The 18,411-nt window shown below is 37.0% G+C and overlaps 1 protein-coding gene across 1 annotated transcript in view; it reads right to left on the reverse strand.

Moving 5' to 3' along the window:
- The window catches only part of LOC121411767, a 110,537-nt gene that overhangs the window by 26,065 nt on the left and 66,061 nt on the right, over window positions 1–18,411 (reverse strand). Inside the window, 4 exon segments of the mRNA XM_041604610.1 lie at window positions 7,729–7,962; window positions 8,671–8,802; window positions 9,232–9,591; window positions 15,431–15,508. Of these exon segments, the coding sequence (XP_041460544.1) occupies window positions 7,729–7,962; window positions 8,671–8,802; window positions 9,232–9,591; window positions 15,431–15,508 (804 nt within the window).

Below are 18,411 nucleotides of genomic sequence, written 5' to 3' on the forward strand. Positions count from 1 at the left end.
TGGTCATGTGACATGAAACTCTAATAGGATGTTCAGTAATACTTGATTAACCTTATGGCCAAGTTTTATCAACTAGGTCCATATACTTTCTAAGTTATGATGTCATTTCAAAAACTTAACCTCAGGTTAAGATTTGATGTTGACGCCGCCGCCGCCGCCGTCGCCGTCGGAAAAGCGGCGCCTATAGTCTCACTTTGCTTCGCAGGTGAGACAAAAATGATGGTTAGCCAATATAGTCATCTCTGTTCAATTCTTAATAGATTTCGTATCTCAAAGGTTGTGTTTTTTATTTAAGTTATTCTATAACTATATGATTAATTCCGTTACAATAACTTGATTCTAAATCTCTAATTCATAACTCCATAGATAAAAACTCAAAACTGAATAATACTCGTCCTTTGAATGAACGTCGTAACCGATTAAATGGAAAAAAAGCATGAACAGAATAATGATGGCAAGCAAATCTACTCGCTCTTTAAATGAACGACGTAACTGATAAAATAAGAAATACAGAATTTATGAACAGAAAATGGCGGAAAGCGGATCTTTTAACAAAAGACGTAAGTGATGAAATAAAAAAAAAACAGAATTGATGAACAGAAAATGATTGTGAGCAAATCTTCTCGTCCTGTAAATGAACGACGTATTACGGATTAAAAAAACAACGAACAATGATGGAAAGCAAATCTTCCTCGAATAAAAGACGTAAAAGTGATGAAATAAAAAAAAAAACACATAATTGACGAACAGAAAATTATGGGAGACGAATCTCACTTGTCGTTTAGATGAATGACGTATTACAGACGTAACTGATAAAATAAAAAAATACAGAATTAATGAACAGAAAATAATGGAATTATGGAAAGTGAATCTTCTTTGATTTAAAGTCGTAAGTGATGAAAATAACACAGAATTGATTAACAAAAACATGATGGTTAGCAAATATAGTCATCTCTGTTCCATTCTTAATATGGATTTCGTATCTCAAAGGTTGTTTTTTTTATTTAAGTATAACTATATGTTTAATTCCGTTACAATAACTTGATTCTAAATCTCTATTTCATAACTCCATAAATAAAACTCAAAACTGAATAATACTCGTCCTTTAAATGAACGTTACTTGTAACCGATTAAATGAAAAAAAAAGAGAATGAACAGAAAAATGACGGCAAGCAAATCTACTCGCTCTTTAAATGAACGACGTAACTGATAAAATAAGAAATACAGAATTTATGAACAGAAAATGGCGGAAAGCGTGATGATGAAATAAAAAAAACACAGAATTGATGAACACAAAATGATGGTTAGCAAATCTACTCGTCCTTTAAATGAACGAATTATTACTGATTAAAAACAACAACAATGAACAGTAAATGATGGAAAGCGAATCTTTTATAAAAGACATGATGAAATAAAAAAAAAAACGTAATGAACAGAAAATGATGAAAATACTCGTTGTTTGAATGAAATACGTACCTGATTAAAGTTTTATAAAATTACAGAAAAGATAAAAATGAAAGATAAAAAAGGATTATCTAATCGTCCTTTTAAACGGAAGAAGTCATTGGTAACAAACACTGGAAAATAAATCATGGAGCTAGCACCGTAAATAAACATTGGAAAGAGAATCTACTCGTCCTTTAAGCCAAAGACGTAACTATAACTATAACTGGGTCACTCGGTCAAGAGCTGCGCACATGGATTTCTATCGGGGGACTCCGGACGCGTTTGATGCGCGCGCTAGCAGTGGCCCGGCCCGCTGTCTATCGGGAATTAAGGATTTTCTATCGGGTTGATAGCGTGTTGAAATATCGATCTTGCGGGTTGAAAATCCCGTTATCCATTTTGAAGTGGCCTAAAAATAACGGGATTGCATCGTGATTGCTTCGAGATTGCATCGTGTTTTGATCAAAAAGTGCCTAACGGGAAAATGCGCATCCCGCAAAATCATGCCAAGTTTCTTTTTCCCTGTAGTGTAAATCTAAAATGCAGGGCCGCTAACAACATTTATTCTACGAGGGGGGGGGGGGGCTGCTTCACAAAACTTATGTTTTTGTTCCTTTAGAACTGTCAAGTGCTTTAATGAGATGTGAAAGAAATTGTGATGGGGGGTATACGAATTATAAAATGATACCTATGTGCCGCACAAAAAAAAATGAACATCAAGGGATCTGGAACTACATGTAAACTTTGGTCTTAAAACAGGGTCTCCGGAACGATTGCTAAAAATGAAACGCTCTGCATGTAACGGCATATATTTTATGTTCCAGATGGTTGCATAAATACGCATGAATTTGGTCAGGACGTTTCTGCGCAATGAACCAATCACAGGCCTCTGATCGCTCTGCAGAGATTTCACTATCATTAATCGCAGTCAATAGCAATTTGCCACTGTGTTACACTAAGCACTGTCCTTAGAAACTCTAATTTTTAGGTTCTCTGGAAAGGGGGAAAAATAGGAATTTAGGCTGAAAATGGGGGTCTCAACCATGGCACATACGTAATATACATTTATACTAAGTTATAGTCCTCTACACAAAGGTCCCGTGACTTCTGCGGGGATTGCACGTATGTACATATATTCAGGGCAACAGTAATCCCTATGGTTCTTAATTAAAATGGCTTTGTACATGACATTACAAGACTCAATGTTTGAATTATCTATTTTCTAGCTATTTCTGAACCAATTTTACTCCAAAAAAAATGTTACCTGTGTTTGAAATCTAGGATCTAACATCAATTCATGTTTTTCATTTTCATTCTTACTGATAACTGATAAGTAGTTAAATGACCAAAATGCCACTTTTCCTACCATTGAACAATATACTTAAGTCTATATTTCACAATGTGACGTTGGAGAGAGAATGTAAATCTCATTGGTAGCTAAGACAGGCTGGCGTTCTTAATATAAAGTGAGAGCTGCCTTGTTATGCACGCTCCCAGATCTTTAGTAGACAAAGCTTGAGCGTCACGGGTATTGAGGCACAGTCAGAATTAATGGGACTCCACTGAAGTAAGGAAATTAAAATGGCATGCATCAATACACGAGTAATCCAATAATGTCATGCATCATTAGAATAGTTTTGGCATAGCCGCTCTGTGGTGAAAATGCACCAAGCCAAATGATCCAATACCAAAAACATGTCCATGACCTTGTGTATTACATCATTCTTTATATCGACCACGCTAATTGGTGTCTGCCTTATTTTCTAAAACTCTGAAAAGGAGGACATGAAATTTAATTTCTAACATGAAACATGATCTGACAGGGTATGCAAACAATCTTTTCACTCTCACTCAAAGCAGACTTTAATACTTAATAACTCCCATGTTAATCTAAGTCCCGCTCATAACCTTCTACGTCATGTCCCACTATGCTCCATCCAGTAATTTGATCATGTTTTCTGATCAGACTGATAACGGTAAGTTCTTCATTAAACGACAGGATGCAAATTTACACTTTCATTTGCAACATCAGCTCTCATAAGCACTAGAAAGATACAAAATCCACTCAAGTGCACCTATTAGGTTGTCAAACTTGCCAAGACCTTTTCTCGACCTCTCCCTCTAGAAAATGATAAATAAATTGACTAAAATAAAATAAAAAAGAAATCTACATTCAAACAGTTCTATACTTTCTTTTTTTTTTCAAATGCACTTCCTATTCAAACTAAAATCCATAAGATAATGTAAAAATAGGTAATTTTTAATGTACTCATTATAAATTATTTAGCAAAATAGTTTTTTACATCAAAAATATTGTCAGCTGGAAATTGAATGTTCTAATTTAAAAAAAAAGACAAAGCTCATTATTTCATGTTATGAGCATCCCTTAAAATAGAATTCATCTTTCAACCCACACTTATTCTGTCTGTACCTTCGGGTATGAAATGAGTCATACCTTGTTTTAGTAACACCCTCTCCCTTTTCCTCTCTCATTCACCTTAATCTTGAATCCATTGATGCTTCTTTATCTTTTTATCGAAATCTATGTTGAGATCTTCATTTATATTTCTATATGCATATGTGTCTGTTACTTGAAATTACTAAATTCCTACTTAATCTTTACAAATTATATTTTATTTTCATCTATTCTTTGGCTTCTGCAACTTTATCTGCAGAATTATTGTTTTGTTTGGATTTCTAATTCAAAAGAAATAGGAAGAGTTCATTTGATTTCTTCCCCAAGATTCATCATCTCTTATATCAATCTTTTAAGAGTTATCAATAATTTCCATTTCCTGTCAATTTTTAGAACTTCTATCTCGTCCTGCTTGAAATCTCTTCTTCACGTTCCCCACCCTTCCCTCATTACCCCCCTCCCCCTCCCCGCCTCCAGTTTCTTCTCCCTCCTTTTCTATTCCTTATGTTTATCCCACTCTCCCTCTTAAGCAGGTTTTGTGGTGAATGACATGGCAGTCTTCTTTGTCTTTTGAGTCTCCTGGCACACAAGAACTATCGTCTCTCTTAATCTCATGTCTTATGCATAACCGTGACATTTTATCTCTGTCAAAACTTCCAATGCAACTGGCACGTACATCATGTTCCGGAATTGCACTTTCCCTTTTCTTTTTTCTTGTTGATGGTTTAATGTCAGCTTGAGGGACCTCTCAGGACTAAAATGTCCTGTAATTGACATTGTTTTGATTGGAGTTTGATTTACTACTTATCGGGGGGGGGGGGGGGGGGGGGGTGAAGGGTATAATGGTGGGTATCCGTTGCAGTCGGAATGGAGCCCTCGTGGATGCAAGAAGAGTAAGGTCAGAAAGAGGGCAGTGAGAGAGCCAACAGTCGGCACATGCCAGAGATCTGGTGGCTGTCAGATTATCTGCATGATTGGGCTGAGCACATGGAACATTTGTGAGCAATAACATTCGCATAGCGTGGCCACACCTGCCTCAAGCCCGTCTACATTGGCTGGCCAGCAAATCAACCTTATCTCTGGCCCACAGTAGTGCCTGAACAGCCAACAACATATGCAATGTTAGTCAGAAAAGTTTACTTCATGTGTTGCAGTCTGGACTATTCTGAGGTGTTGGATGACATGGAGGAACAGGCTCAAATACTTCATCTCTACATGCAACTTAGTCTCTGCTACAACTGTCACATATAAAGTCCTAGCACCCCCCCCCCCATGCAATCCCTCAAAAGGAAACATGAAATCAATATGCATGTGTACATGAGTTGTTTTTTGGAACCCTAGTTTGCTTGATACCAACTGTGTCAACAATCTTTTTTTTTTTACTCCAATCACTCAGATTTCCCATCCAGATTTTTTATACAAAAACACTAGCATTATTTGACATTTCTTAATTACAAACCACTGACATCTCCGGAGAATACATCTATAGACATTGGTTAACACTTTATTAAGCACACATCAATAAGTAGAATGTTGGTAAGTTTCCCCAACTTAAAAAAGCAATCAACATTGATCCAAAGGATTAGAGTGGGGGACCATCACCAAGTTATTACTCATTCATTACATCCCTATTTATGCATGTACAAAATGAAATGAGGGAGGTTTTGCAGGTCCACACACATATAAAGGGCAACATTAGCCACATGAGAGAAGTGCCCGAGACATTACATGACCACAAAGGATTGAGACAGGTATCACGGGGGGAGGGGGAGGTCTACCATTCTGGGTTTCGTGCTACAGCCTCCAGGCGCTACCTGAAAGAAGAGGACAATAACCAGTGAGTGAATAGCCTTTGGGATGAATTGTAGAAGAGAGTTGGATGGACTGTCTGCTATGTCACATTACACTGATTCACGATTTCCTGCTTGATCCTCCCTCACAGTCTACCCTCCCCCGTGATGGAACTTTCCATGAACGTTGCGCTCACTCGCTCGCTATCTCATAATGTGCCTCTCTTGTTCCATTTTTTTTTTCATATCAAAGTTGAGGAATTTGGGCTCAATTATAGGCTCCGTAAGGTTCTCTTAGTATCTGTTGTGTTGTACATAAATGTACACTGACATGACATAATATGACACCCAATCAAACTGCAAGAACGAGAAGATAGTATTCAGGAAGTTGTCTTGTTACATCATGCACTGCTTTGTTTTGATGTGTTATGATACAACATTACATTGCGAGCATGAGCCAATGACCCTTGCAATACATAGGTCACTCTCGTCATGTTTTTTAACTATTCTAATTTTGCAAAGGAAGGGAAGCAAAGACATAGATTGTGGGTTGAGTTCTGATAATTTCCTGCATTTCGAATCCAGCTTGGTCCTGCCGGGGGAATCGTTAATTTGGACTGTCAGCCAGGATCATGCAAATATGAATTCAAGAGTTATGAGAGGCAGATGTGCTAAATCCAGAGGAAGGCCTTTGGGGACCAAGATTTCCTCTGCTCATCATTAAACTCCTGCACTAATCAACACTGCTCTCTATTGAAAATTAAGCAGTCATTACTGTCAATTACCAATCACAAAGCCCAAATTGTCATCTTCCTGATAGGGTTGTGTCTTTCCAACAGGAGATCTTCCAAAGTATTACCATGTCATATTGTCCATTTGGGCCAAACCCCCATCATTTTGAAATGCCCCCATGCCAAGAAATTTCCATGCCTTACAGGATACTTTGCATCAAAGATATTTTGTGTGGTCTGTAAATCTGAAAAGGAGAATACACTTCGACATTGAAATCAGTTATTGGCACTGGACACAAATTCCGTTTCTGAAGTGGGGCAAGAGCTTCCGCTCCAAACCTAGATACTAGAAATGGCTTTTAAGGATAGACACAGAATCCTTTCAACACAGAACAAGAGTTTCCCCAACAAGACAAAAGCGAACATTCACCCATTTTTTTATTCTTCACAAAAGACAGATGTTTGATCACATACTGCATCTCAAGAACAAAAGCACATTTTGAGAAACCTCAATTTTGTTTTTAAATGATCTGATAAGGCAGTAAACAGGAGGCCACCCATATGACTATCCCAAGAACTAATAATACACACAAAGAAAGATGATGCCCGAGAGTGATAATTCCCATGGCAATGGGGTATGCTGACAACATACAGCACACAGGCGATGGCTCCAAACACGGATGCTATAAATAGACACTAGGGGTACGTCACACACAGAAAGCACTATGCTAAAGCTCTGACCTAGTCAGAGGCAACATTGTGTATAAAAGAGTAGAAACAAAATGCAGGATAGAGTCGGAGTGATTGAGAGAGGGAGGGGGAAAGAGGAAAGAGGCGAGAGCGAAAAGGCTCTGTTGTGGTGAAAACTGTATGTTTTGTGTAACAACGGAAGAGTGAGGGATCAAGTAGTTCAGCCCAATAAAATGAATTCAAATAGAAATTGCTCAGAGATAATATACATAGGGAAGGCTGGCATTCTCTGAGAGCAATCTGAGCAGGGGAGGCACCCATGATGATACTCAAATGAGTCAAATCATCCTGAGACTTGGGCGGAATTGTCTTTATAGGAGGGGCTTGGAACAAGAAATGAAGATAATCAATCACCTTGTTCCTGGGAAGACCACACACAACATACAAGGATGCCACTTTTCTGATAATTTTTTTAAGTTCCTTTTATAAGTGTTGCAGTTGTCCAAACATGGTAATATTTGACTCTTTAGTTCATTGTGTGTAAAATCATAATTTGGTATCTGGGGCAGGAACATGAAAGTGTGTCACATAAGCTGGCTTGTGCATTCTTGCTTTATATAGCAATTATCAACCAATATACATTTCATGAAATTACCTTAGATGCATCCACTGTCTGTGGCCTGTTGTCCTGGGGGAGTTGCTGTCCGGACATGGACCCTGCTGGGGCAGTCGTAGAGGTGATGGTTGTCGACAGGTTAGGGGTGGAGCCCTGTGGCTGAAGCGATACCGGCACTGCAGTCGCAACGGCGGCTGCTGAGGACGCGGCAATGGATACGGTAGATCCTGTAGGCTGGGGAAGGGCGGTACTGGTTTGGATGGGATGTTGAGGCTGTAAGAATAAAGAAACCTCTCATTAAAAACATGGATCTCCCTTCATAAACCTTCTTTGGTATACTACAGGAAAGAAGAGAGTCTACCAAGTATGTATTCAACAAGGAAATGTTTTCTACAGGTAAAGCCTGCCTAGAATGTCTTGGCACCTTAGAATTCGATTCATCTTAGGTGAAATTCTACTAAAGAGGTTAATAACACTAGCTTTGCACCATCTGGGGCCAGTTTCATAAAGAATTACAATTTGTAACTTTGCCATTATGGCAACTACCATGGCAACATCGTTCAGCAGCCAATCAAAATCAAGGTTACCATGGTAGTTGCCATAATAGCAAAATTACAACAGTTCCAACTCTTTATGAAACGGGCCCCAGATCTACAAAATTGACTTGGGCGATTAGTCAACCTGGAGGTTGACTTACGCACACTTAACTGCATTTTCATTTCTTGGAAAACGACAAGAAAAACTACTTATTAATTTCATTTCATATTAATCAAATAACAAAGAGCACGTTGTGCCCAATCCTTCCACTCTTAATTATTATTTTTTTTTTATAAACAATGCATCATACTCTCTTTTCAGTTCATAATGAAATTGTTACTCGCATGCTTGATAATGTTTTCATAAGTTGCAGAACAGAACTAGAGGGATTAATGGTACAGCACCCGGTCAAAGCTGTTGAGGAGTAATTGAAGATTTACTTACTTGTTGCTGCTGTTGTTGTTGCTGTTGTGGTGGTTGCTGTGGTTGCCCTTGGGTGACTTGTTGAATCTGCTGTTGTTGGGTTTGTTGTATACTGTTCTGATTCACTTGTGGGGCATGGGATGGCTGTCCAGACTTTTAAAAAAAAACAGAAAAGAAAAAAGAAGACAATGCAGAGAAAGTTTTATAACCAACACACATGAACAAAATATTGCGCAATATTACCTGTTCAAAGGTATAAGTTCATGTATATTACACCAATAAACAAAGAACTTTACATTTACAATGCCATGGTTTCTGAAAAGTTACTGAAAAGTCGAAAATGGTTGATTATAGGAAAATATTTGAGCTGATAAAAATTGCCAAAACTGATGAAAAATTCCATTATCTAATCTTAGCAAGATTTCTAATGTTAGCACAGACTTTTGTTTGAGTGCTTCTTCAGTTAAAGTCATCTCCATGTACCTTATCTGTATTTATTTGAATAAAAAAAATCATCACAAATATCATGTATTCAGGTTCAAGAAATGAATCTCTGATGAAACATAGAGTTGACTGACATACCTGTTGAATAGCAGGAATACTCTGCTGCAATACAGATGTTGTTTTGGTGACTGTCACGTGTTGCTGCTGCTGGGCCGACATCGGCGGCAGCTGTTGCATCTGAGACTGAGGCTGAGTTGCTTGTGGCAGTTGTTGTTGTGGTGGAGGTGGTTGCTGGTTGCCACCAGACACGGTCCTCTTGATCTTGGCATGTTGATCGGAAGTTGTCCTCTGAGGGGTGCTGGGGACTTGTGCCGGTTGCTGCAACGGCTGCTGTATGGGTTGCTGTATAGGCTGCTGCGGGAGCTGTCCCTGGCTAACGGGTTGTTGAAAGGCTTGACCTTGGGAGAACTGTGAATAGTTGGTTGTCTGCTGCACAAACTAAATAAAAAATATATTCATGTGTTAAAGAATGCTGCATGTTATTGATTTTAAAAAAATCAGTTAGTATATTTTAAATGAATTGTTACTTTGGCTAGTTTGCCATGCAAGTATTAATCATTACACATATAATCCAATATTTTTAAGGAAGCCACATATTTCACTAAACTTCTGAAGAATTAAGATCTACCATGATTCACAACTGAATGTACATAAATTCATGTACCATTTCAAAGTATCTTTTAAAAAAATTCCTTTATAAAAAGAATAAAAGAATTTTCATATCATAACACTGACTTCAGAATAAAATGAAACATAGATCCTGAAGTTTTGGGGTGTATTATTTATTTGAAGTGATATTAGAGAAAAATGTTGCAAGTTGTGAATTAATAAAAGTTAGCTATTGTCTAACTTATATACTCAGAAGGGAAGAGAACTAAAAAAATTAATGAGAGAAGTGAAACAATACAAAATGATAATGCTTCCTACCTACACATATAAACATAAAGATGTTGTTAAGCACATGTTATAATTACAGAACCAATGATTTTGTTAGAATTCATCTGCTACAAGTAATTATGACAAAGATGGAAAATTAATCAACATGTATTAACAAGGAATGAATATAAGCATATCTGTTCTAATAACTAACATCACTGATAAAACAGTTACAATGTATTTTGTCCTGGTATTAAGTGCTGGTAGTATCCCTTGCCAAGGAAAGAATCTTTCAAAAGAAGTTTATTCCTTTGAAGTGGTGTACTCTTACACATACATGCAGGTTTGTTAACCAGTACAGTCTTTCATGGAAAGCTGTGGAGAATGATGGAATCATATGTTTATCGATTACACATCATCATCAGACTACCTTCCTTGAAATCAATTACTATCTATCATGCTTATGTTCCTTACCTTCTTGATTTCAGATGTATTCATACATTCTCTTTTACTTTGAAAGTGTTTCTTAAAGTGTGAATATTTACATATTTTGCTGTTTTTCCTTTTTTCTTGTTTTTACTTTCCAAAAAGTTTAGCATCAAGAAATCATAGTATTTTTCTTACCTTTGAATAAATAAACTTGCAATCACACTATCAAAATATGCAATTTATTTCTCTCATCTTAACTGATATAGGAAGGGGCCACACACATACATTTAGGAAGGAATTAAGTCATATTGCCAATATTGGGCTTTGTTTGACAATCAAATTCCTTAGCATGTGATAGCGAGTTGCAAGCTACTTCACTATAATCTATTTGTTGTGGTACAGGATAAGATCGCAACCTTACACGATGAAAATTGTCACATCACCCCTAAGTCTTCTTCGATTTGTGGTAACTGATAATTTTAATAGAACACCTGCATAGCAACTTCAAGGCCGTCTCCAAAAAGCTTGTTCAGGGGAGGGGTTTACCACACTAACATTTAATCATTGTCATGGCAAAGTTGTTATGGCATTTTCAATGCTGTACTAAATAGATTTTTTTTTGCTTTTGTTGTTGTCTCTGCTTCATAATACGTTATCTGTCAGGTCGGGCAACAGTGACAAAGAGGCACAAGTACAGGAAGGCTGCTTCTTTAGCGCTAACCACAAGTTCCACAATCCCCAAACTTTCAACAGAGATCAGCTTTCTACCGACTAAAAAGCCGAGCGTCTGAGAGCTTGCCAAATGGAACTGAAGCATTCTGCAGAGAAATTCAAGCTTGAATATGGCTTTTGTATCATTACTACTGTATGAATATACCAGAAGTCTTAGACTTGTTTCTAATATAATCTAGGCTTTAAAAAATAAAAATATTAGAAGTTTTAATAAATACCACTGAACAGTTACTACTTAATGTTTCTTTCATATTTTGATAGGAATAAATGTATTTCTTAAAATTGTGAGAGTGAACTAATTAATTTCATTTTTTGCACTGTAAGGTGATGGTTCCTTAGAAACCACAATGAAGAGGAATGATCTTCAGCTTTTGCAAAGTCAGCTCAATGATCCTTTCCCCATTTTTTTTTTACTTAAAGCATGATGCAACTTCTATTTCAAGATCCAAGATATGAATGTTGCTCTTCGGATCATCGGAACCTTCAGCACTGCCTCCCCGTCTCTCACCTTACCGCACAGCCCACACACTCTTCAAAACAGAGGTGTGCTGAGGCGACAACTCCCTAAATGCCAGGTCCCGTGAGATGGGGGGCAAACGACATGTTAACTCATGTGCATGTGCTGTTGAGCAAATAGTCATATCTGCGGAGAGGAAATGTCTACATTGCCGAGACTGACATGCTCAAACTGAGCCTCAGTCAACACTTGTTCATGTACAACCAGGGATGTTTCTGGTGCCGAGAAGGGGTGGTACGTGCACACCGATCATCGGATCCGCCCCAAGTAACACAAAACTCAGCAACTAATCATACAATCTGATTTATGAATGATTATGCAATGCAATCAATGTAATCATGCATAGAAATTGGTCCTATGATCGATCACTGTAAAGTTTGTGTCACCAGGACCAGTTGCACAAAGAGTTACGATTGATCTGATCAATCACGATTGATCTGATCAATCGCAATTATGGACGGCCAGCAATGTCAACATCTATTATGCATGATTGTTCAAAATATTTTCTAGCTGTGATGTATATTCATGCATTCATTGTTTTCTTGAAAATTCACTGCGCTTCTCTTTGCATAAAAGGACATTGTGCAAATTTTTCGTATAAAGTATTATGACACTGATGGGTTTTCATAGAGTTATGACTGATCGGATCAATCGTAACTCTTTGTACAACAGGGCCCTGGACCTTTGAGTCCTCAAATATACCCAGTGTGATTCAAACACCTTCTCACAACTGTTCACCATTCACTTCAAACCGAAACAAACATATTCAACGTTTCCGGTTTATCCCCATGTGAATGAATCAACGCTTACTTTTAGGTACCTACACTACAGTATGTTTTTTTATGATCCCTTATTTTCTATGATGTACTTTTTTCTGGCTACACTTCTCTATGAAGGAACCTATTAATTCTATGCTTGATATAAGCCACTGATTGTCTCCTTATGTTACCGACTAAAGACCACATGAAAATGTGATGACAGTACGAAATGTCACCAGACGAAAGCTACATGTAGCATGTTTCCCCTTTTCAAAATATTTCATGTAATCTTGGTTCTATTTTATATTCATCGCATCAAAAAGAGAGAGGAGTGGCAAAATATCAATATCAGTTACTAAATTATTTTACTTAATGATTGTTTCTTTCCATCTTTGTTTTGCATTATGAATACAAATGCATTCAAGAAAAATGTTCTGATCAGTATAGACCAAACTGTAACAAACATCACGAATGTTCATGTCCCTGCTCAAGAAAATAGGCCTGCTTTTAAAACAATGCTACCCTCATTCTGCCCTAGAGATATGATCTGATTTGGGATATTTAGAGCAAGATCCCGTTTCATTATGCTGGTTTTCAAAAACAATCGTTCAATTCAATGACAATTTGTTTTTCACTTATTATGTGCTATGAGTGAGGAAGCTCATAAAAATAACTTTATTGGTTGATAACACTGTCTCAAATGTCTCCCAAACAGGATAGTTAGAAATACTTTCTGAAATTTCCTAAAATGAAACTTAAAAATGAATCCCATGAAACTGTCAATACATAATTTCTGATTTCCACTACTTCTTCATCTTCCTTAGATTTCATTCCATCAAATATCAGGTATGGATCTAGATGGGGGCAGAGGGCAAAGTCCTCTTTCACCGAATAGCTGATAAATTTCCCCCCACCCCTTCTCCAAAAGCACCCTCACTTTGAATTATTGAGGACCAAGTCCACTTTTTTGGTTGGGGGGGGGGGGTAGTAGGCTATCTTGCTAAAAACGATGAGCATTTCTTTAACCCCCCTCCCCCTCCTTACATAAAATCCTGAATCTGCCATTGCACATGTTAACTACATATTTCTGCAAGAAATTCATCACTTAACATTTGTTGGTCGGTGAACATAAAAAGTATTGGGTTAAAAAACCAAACCGATTATTTGAAGATACGAGGATGAGTACACCCAAAGACGACAAGAGTATAATTGAACTCTACGGCACTAATCAGTACGGACCAACACCAAAAAGCATTACACAATGCAAATGTTATAGAATCCCCAAAGCTGCATATAAATTGAAAATGCAGAACATTCTCTAGCACAAGCAGCCAAAAGAAGGAATAAAATAAAACATGCAATGAGAACTGTTCATGCAGTAAAATAGAGTGAAGATAACATTCAAGAAGTCAAATGATTATATGAGTAAAGGAGCTGATGAAAAAAAAATGTGTATTTGTATTTAACCTTCATTGTATAATACAGTATAATACAAAGTACTATAAAAAAAAAATGGAATGTCAATTGCTTGCATGAGCACTGGTTTTCAAAATGGACCATTACTGGGGCAGTAATAGGTCTATGTACACTACACAGAGCATGAGTGAAATGTGATAACAAGTTGTCTTATCTGCTGTCTGAAAAGAGTCTAGAATCTTCCTGTTATTTTCTGACTACTGACCCTACAAAAAGCATTAAACTAGCCAAGGTTTCCTGTAAACACTGGAACTATGACATCAGTGTTGTCCTACTAAGTCCATTTTACAGTTGGCAATTTGTATTTGACTCAATAAAACTTCTGACCTATTCAACAAGAAAAGAATAACAGATAAATGATCACGTTACTTTCTATGTGTTATCCTAAAGAGACTGTAATGATCTCAGATCAAGTTTTAAAAAGAAAAGAAATGGAGAGGGGCAGGGGTGTAGAAAAACAAAGCTCATAAAGAATTCTAAGGGTATAGGGGAAAAAAGAGTGGAAAAGTTAAAGAGGGGGGAGGGGAGAAAGAAATTAAAGAGTATGAAAGAGGGTGGAAAGATACAGAGACAGTGAGGGGGATATGGAGAAAGGGTGAATATGAAGTTGAATCGAGTATTAAAAAAGATACCGAAAATGAAGACAGAGTGACAAAACTAGAGAAAGGGGCAAGATATGGGCGGGGCAGGAATGAAGAGCAGGTGGGATAGAGAGAGAGAGACAGAGACAGTGAGACATTTGGATGTAACTGGCTCGTTCATATAACTATTTTGTTGAAAATAAGCGAAACTTTGAAATGCCATAACTTTCTTATTTTACATCCGATTTTGATGAAATTTTCAGTGTTATGCTTGTTGAATTTTTCTCTTTTTATTCAAATCAAGTTTTTGTTGGGGTGGACTTGTCCTTTAAGAAAGTTTAGAGAGAGAGAGAGAGGGGTGGAGAATAAAAGGATGGAAAAGGTGATGAGAAAGGTGCATAGAGTTGGAACAGTTGGAAAGAGAAAGAGAGAGGGAGGGAGAGGATGTAGAAAATGTTCAAATGAAGTCACATTGACTGTAAACAAAAATAAAGAGGAATGAAATAAATGGATACTGCCAGTCAGAAAGATAGAAAATTAAAGTCGGGGAGAAAGAGCCAGACAGGGCGAGAAAGAAGAGTTGGCAAGGAGGGAGAGCAAAAAAGAAAATATTAGTCAGTATTCATGTTAAATATATTACCCTGTGAAATATGGCGTATGTTATGCATGTACATGTATGGGTGATAAATAATGTATTCATAATGTAATTCAAACATAATGTATTCATAATGTAATTCAAACATTGTTTTTATAAGTTCTGAATAAAAACAAATAATAGATGCAATTAGAATAACTTAGGTAAAGTGTAAACTTGTGATAAATATTTTGAATTAGAGACAGCATGAGTTATGCCTGTAGCTATTAAACTATATATGTAGTTGGATCAAATCTTTAAAAAGGTAAGAAACCTGGGGTTGCTGATAAAACACAGGAGGAGACATCGGAATAAACCACGACATGGATGAATGTTGACCATTCGAGGGGCTCTGAAAAACATTTCATACAATCAAAATATATATTCAAGTAATTCAGTATAAAATCAACATCAATATTCATATGTACGTTAACATACTTAAGATTTATTTGATCCAGATATTTAATCATTCCTAATTTACTGGATATGGGCTAATATTTCCTATTACACAGATTAGATTTGATTTCATACACTGATAATTATCGCAAATGAAAACCAAAACTAACCCAAGTTACAAATGGAATTCAGTGATCAATGTATTTCAAGGGCAAACACAACACCAAGTCAGTTATTAATACTTCACTTCCTTCTTTCATCATGATAGTACAGTTTACTTCGATGAAATCCTGACTTTCAAAACCGAAAACAGTCTCTCTTTTTTCTAATTACAGCAGCATTTCTGAATTGGAGTGACAGTTATGAATATTTCAAAGGACACAATGCATTATTACAATTCTGCGAAAAATGTCATGATACAACAGAGAAATACAAATTGATGGGTTTGAATTGGTGATTATATTTTCGTAGGAAAACTAGGAATACCAGAGAGGAAGTGATGAGTGACCCAAACAATGACCTCAGTATCTGGTCAGTAAAACTAATACCCCTTTCATAAACCCAATTATGCGGCTAATAGCAGCATAATTTGGTTGTAAAATTGGAGGAGGACAAGAGTAATCTGCATTATTTTGATGCTGCTATTATCCGCATAATAGCAGCATCGGGACAAGATTTTGAGTTTATGAACGAATTTCCAAATAATGCGGATAATTGCCATGGTGCGGTCACAAGGTCACCCTTTTCCAACACAACAGCATCGGAGGGGGCGTGTCCAGTTGTCATGACGATTATCCGCCTTTTTGAGGACGGGCGCTCGTAAAAATAATGCGGCTTATTTTCGGAGTTTGTGAACGCAATTTTTATTGAATTATCCGCATTACTCTTAGGCGGCTAATTGGAGGATGAGTTTATGAAAAGGGTATAAGCCGGTGTATTTCCTTCAATAGAATCCCAATTATTGTTCTTAGAATAAACCATGGTTGTTGTGGGTAAGCATAGTATTCATGCAAGTTTTCAACCTCCTTTTTCCTTAATTTCATGCGACAGTATACCATACTGCAACCATAGGATACTCTTTCATCGGACCTACCTCATTTGGGTGACATGTGGGTTTCTCAGAATTTAAAATAACAACTCAAAAGCGAAAAACTGGGGCAGTACTCGACAAAATAAAGTTGTTCATCTTTAAGTTGGAAACTGAATACTCTGATCTTTCACAAAGACATACGGATCTTTAACAAGAACCCGCTGTATTTCTGAGGCCAGAGACAAGATACCCCCAAACAATAGTTGCACTGAAAGAATGCATGCCTCGGGAACACTTTTGATGATTAATTTTGGACCGAGTGGCACATCACAATAGAGTGACATGGCTATAAACACTAAATTACACTCAAGGCATTCGCATAATGCTAATCCATACTAAAGGCTGTGTATTTGCTATGACGACAATTGCTCCCATTGAACATTAAGCATATCTAACACTTGTGCTCTTTCTTACAAATACTCTCACATCACATGTAAAGCCCAAAATATGATTAAATCTTTGCATCATAGCTGTTCATGATTCTGAAAGAACAGATGGTGTTTCCTAAAGCTGTTTGGAAGTTAAGAGCAAATTTCAGAATGACTGGTGAACCTTTCTTCCACGCTAAACCATCGCCAATTGAACGTTTTGGTGTATACCATTTACCACAAGAACGGATAACCAGTTCTCAGAGTCACTCTTAACTTACGGACAGCTTTATGAAACAGCCACTTGGTATCGACTACCTTGCCCTCCCGAGTGCTCAAAGGTATACCTGTAATTCAACATGTCACTTACACTTTCATGAAAAGTATAACCTGTGATACTCTTTTTAAAGAGATTTTTTATGCAGATTTTAATATTCTGTTGGCTTGATTGGTGTTTGGGCAGGAGATACTGAAAAAAACATCTTTGCCAAACTAGTTCATAAACTCATGGTGCAGCACTGCCGACCTTCAGACTTTGGAACATATTTGGTAGTATGATAATCCACTCATTCACTAATTCATTCCACCAAAGATCGGTCAAGGAGAGGAAGACTAATTTTCTAACTGGGCAGGTATGAGGGACAGTATCAATATTGTCTTTACCTAGATTCATGCTTGCTAAACATCCCATTACCTGATTAACTTGTGGCTGGATCAGAGCCAGATGGGGTTCAATGTTAAACCACATTGTTTCATAATCTCTGTATCAATAATACATGCCTTATATGGGATAGGCTTGGCACCATTAGCGACATTAGTAGGGGAGAGTGGGTAGTCAGTACAAACTTTCTGTATTAGTAAACCACTAGTATAATGCAATGGGTGTATGGAAATTAGAATTTCTGAAATAGATAGAAATGCCCTACTCTAAAAGAGTAGGCCTGCAAAACAAAAGACTTATAGTTTTTTTTATAAAATAAGAATGAAAAATAGAAAATAGTGTCGATAAGAATCAAAACTATGTAGGCCCTTTGTATGGCTTTATCAAAGTAATGCAAAACTTGGAAATTAGCCTTTCTGCCTAGAGCTCCAGTAGTTTAGTTTTCATAATTCTTGCAGGTGACTACTATTTTGAATACCGAATCCCCTTTGCTATGTCTCATTACAATTTTATTTACAACAGGCAATCAAAATAACTGAATGAGTGATAAAACTTGGAAATTTCAATTCCTCCTGTGGCACTGTTTCAAGTCTTTCAAGAACGTGGGCCATAAAATCACCCAAATAAACATACCATACCCTCCTGGTAAATAAATAAACAAATGAATAAGTATTGATAAAAGACTAGATATATTCACCAGTTGTGTGATTCGACTCACCTTCCATGGTTCATGATACACA

The sequence above is a fragment of the Lytechinus variegatus genome, chromosome 3 (assembly GCF_018143015.1).
Source record: "Lytechinus variegatus isolate NC3 chromosome 3, Lvar_3.0, whole genome shotgun sequence".
NCBI lineage: Eukaryota > Metazoa > Echinodermata > Echinoidea > Temnopleuroida > Toxopneustidae > Lytechinus > Lytechinus variegatus.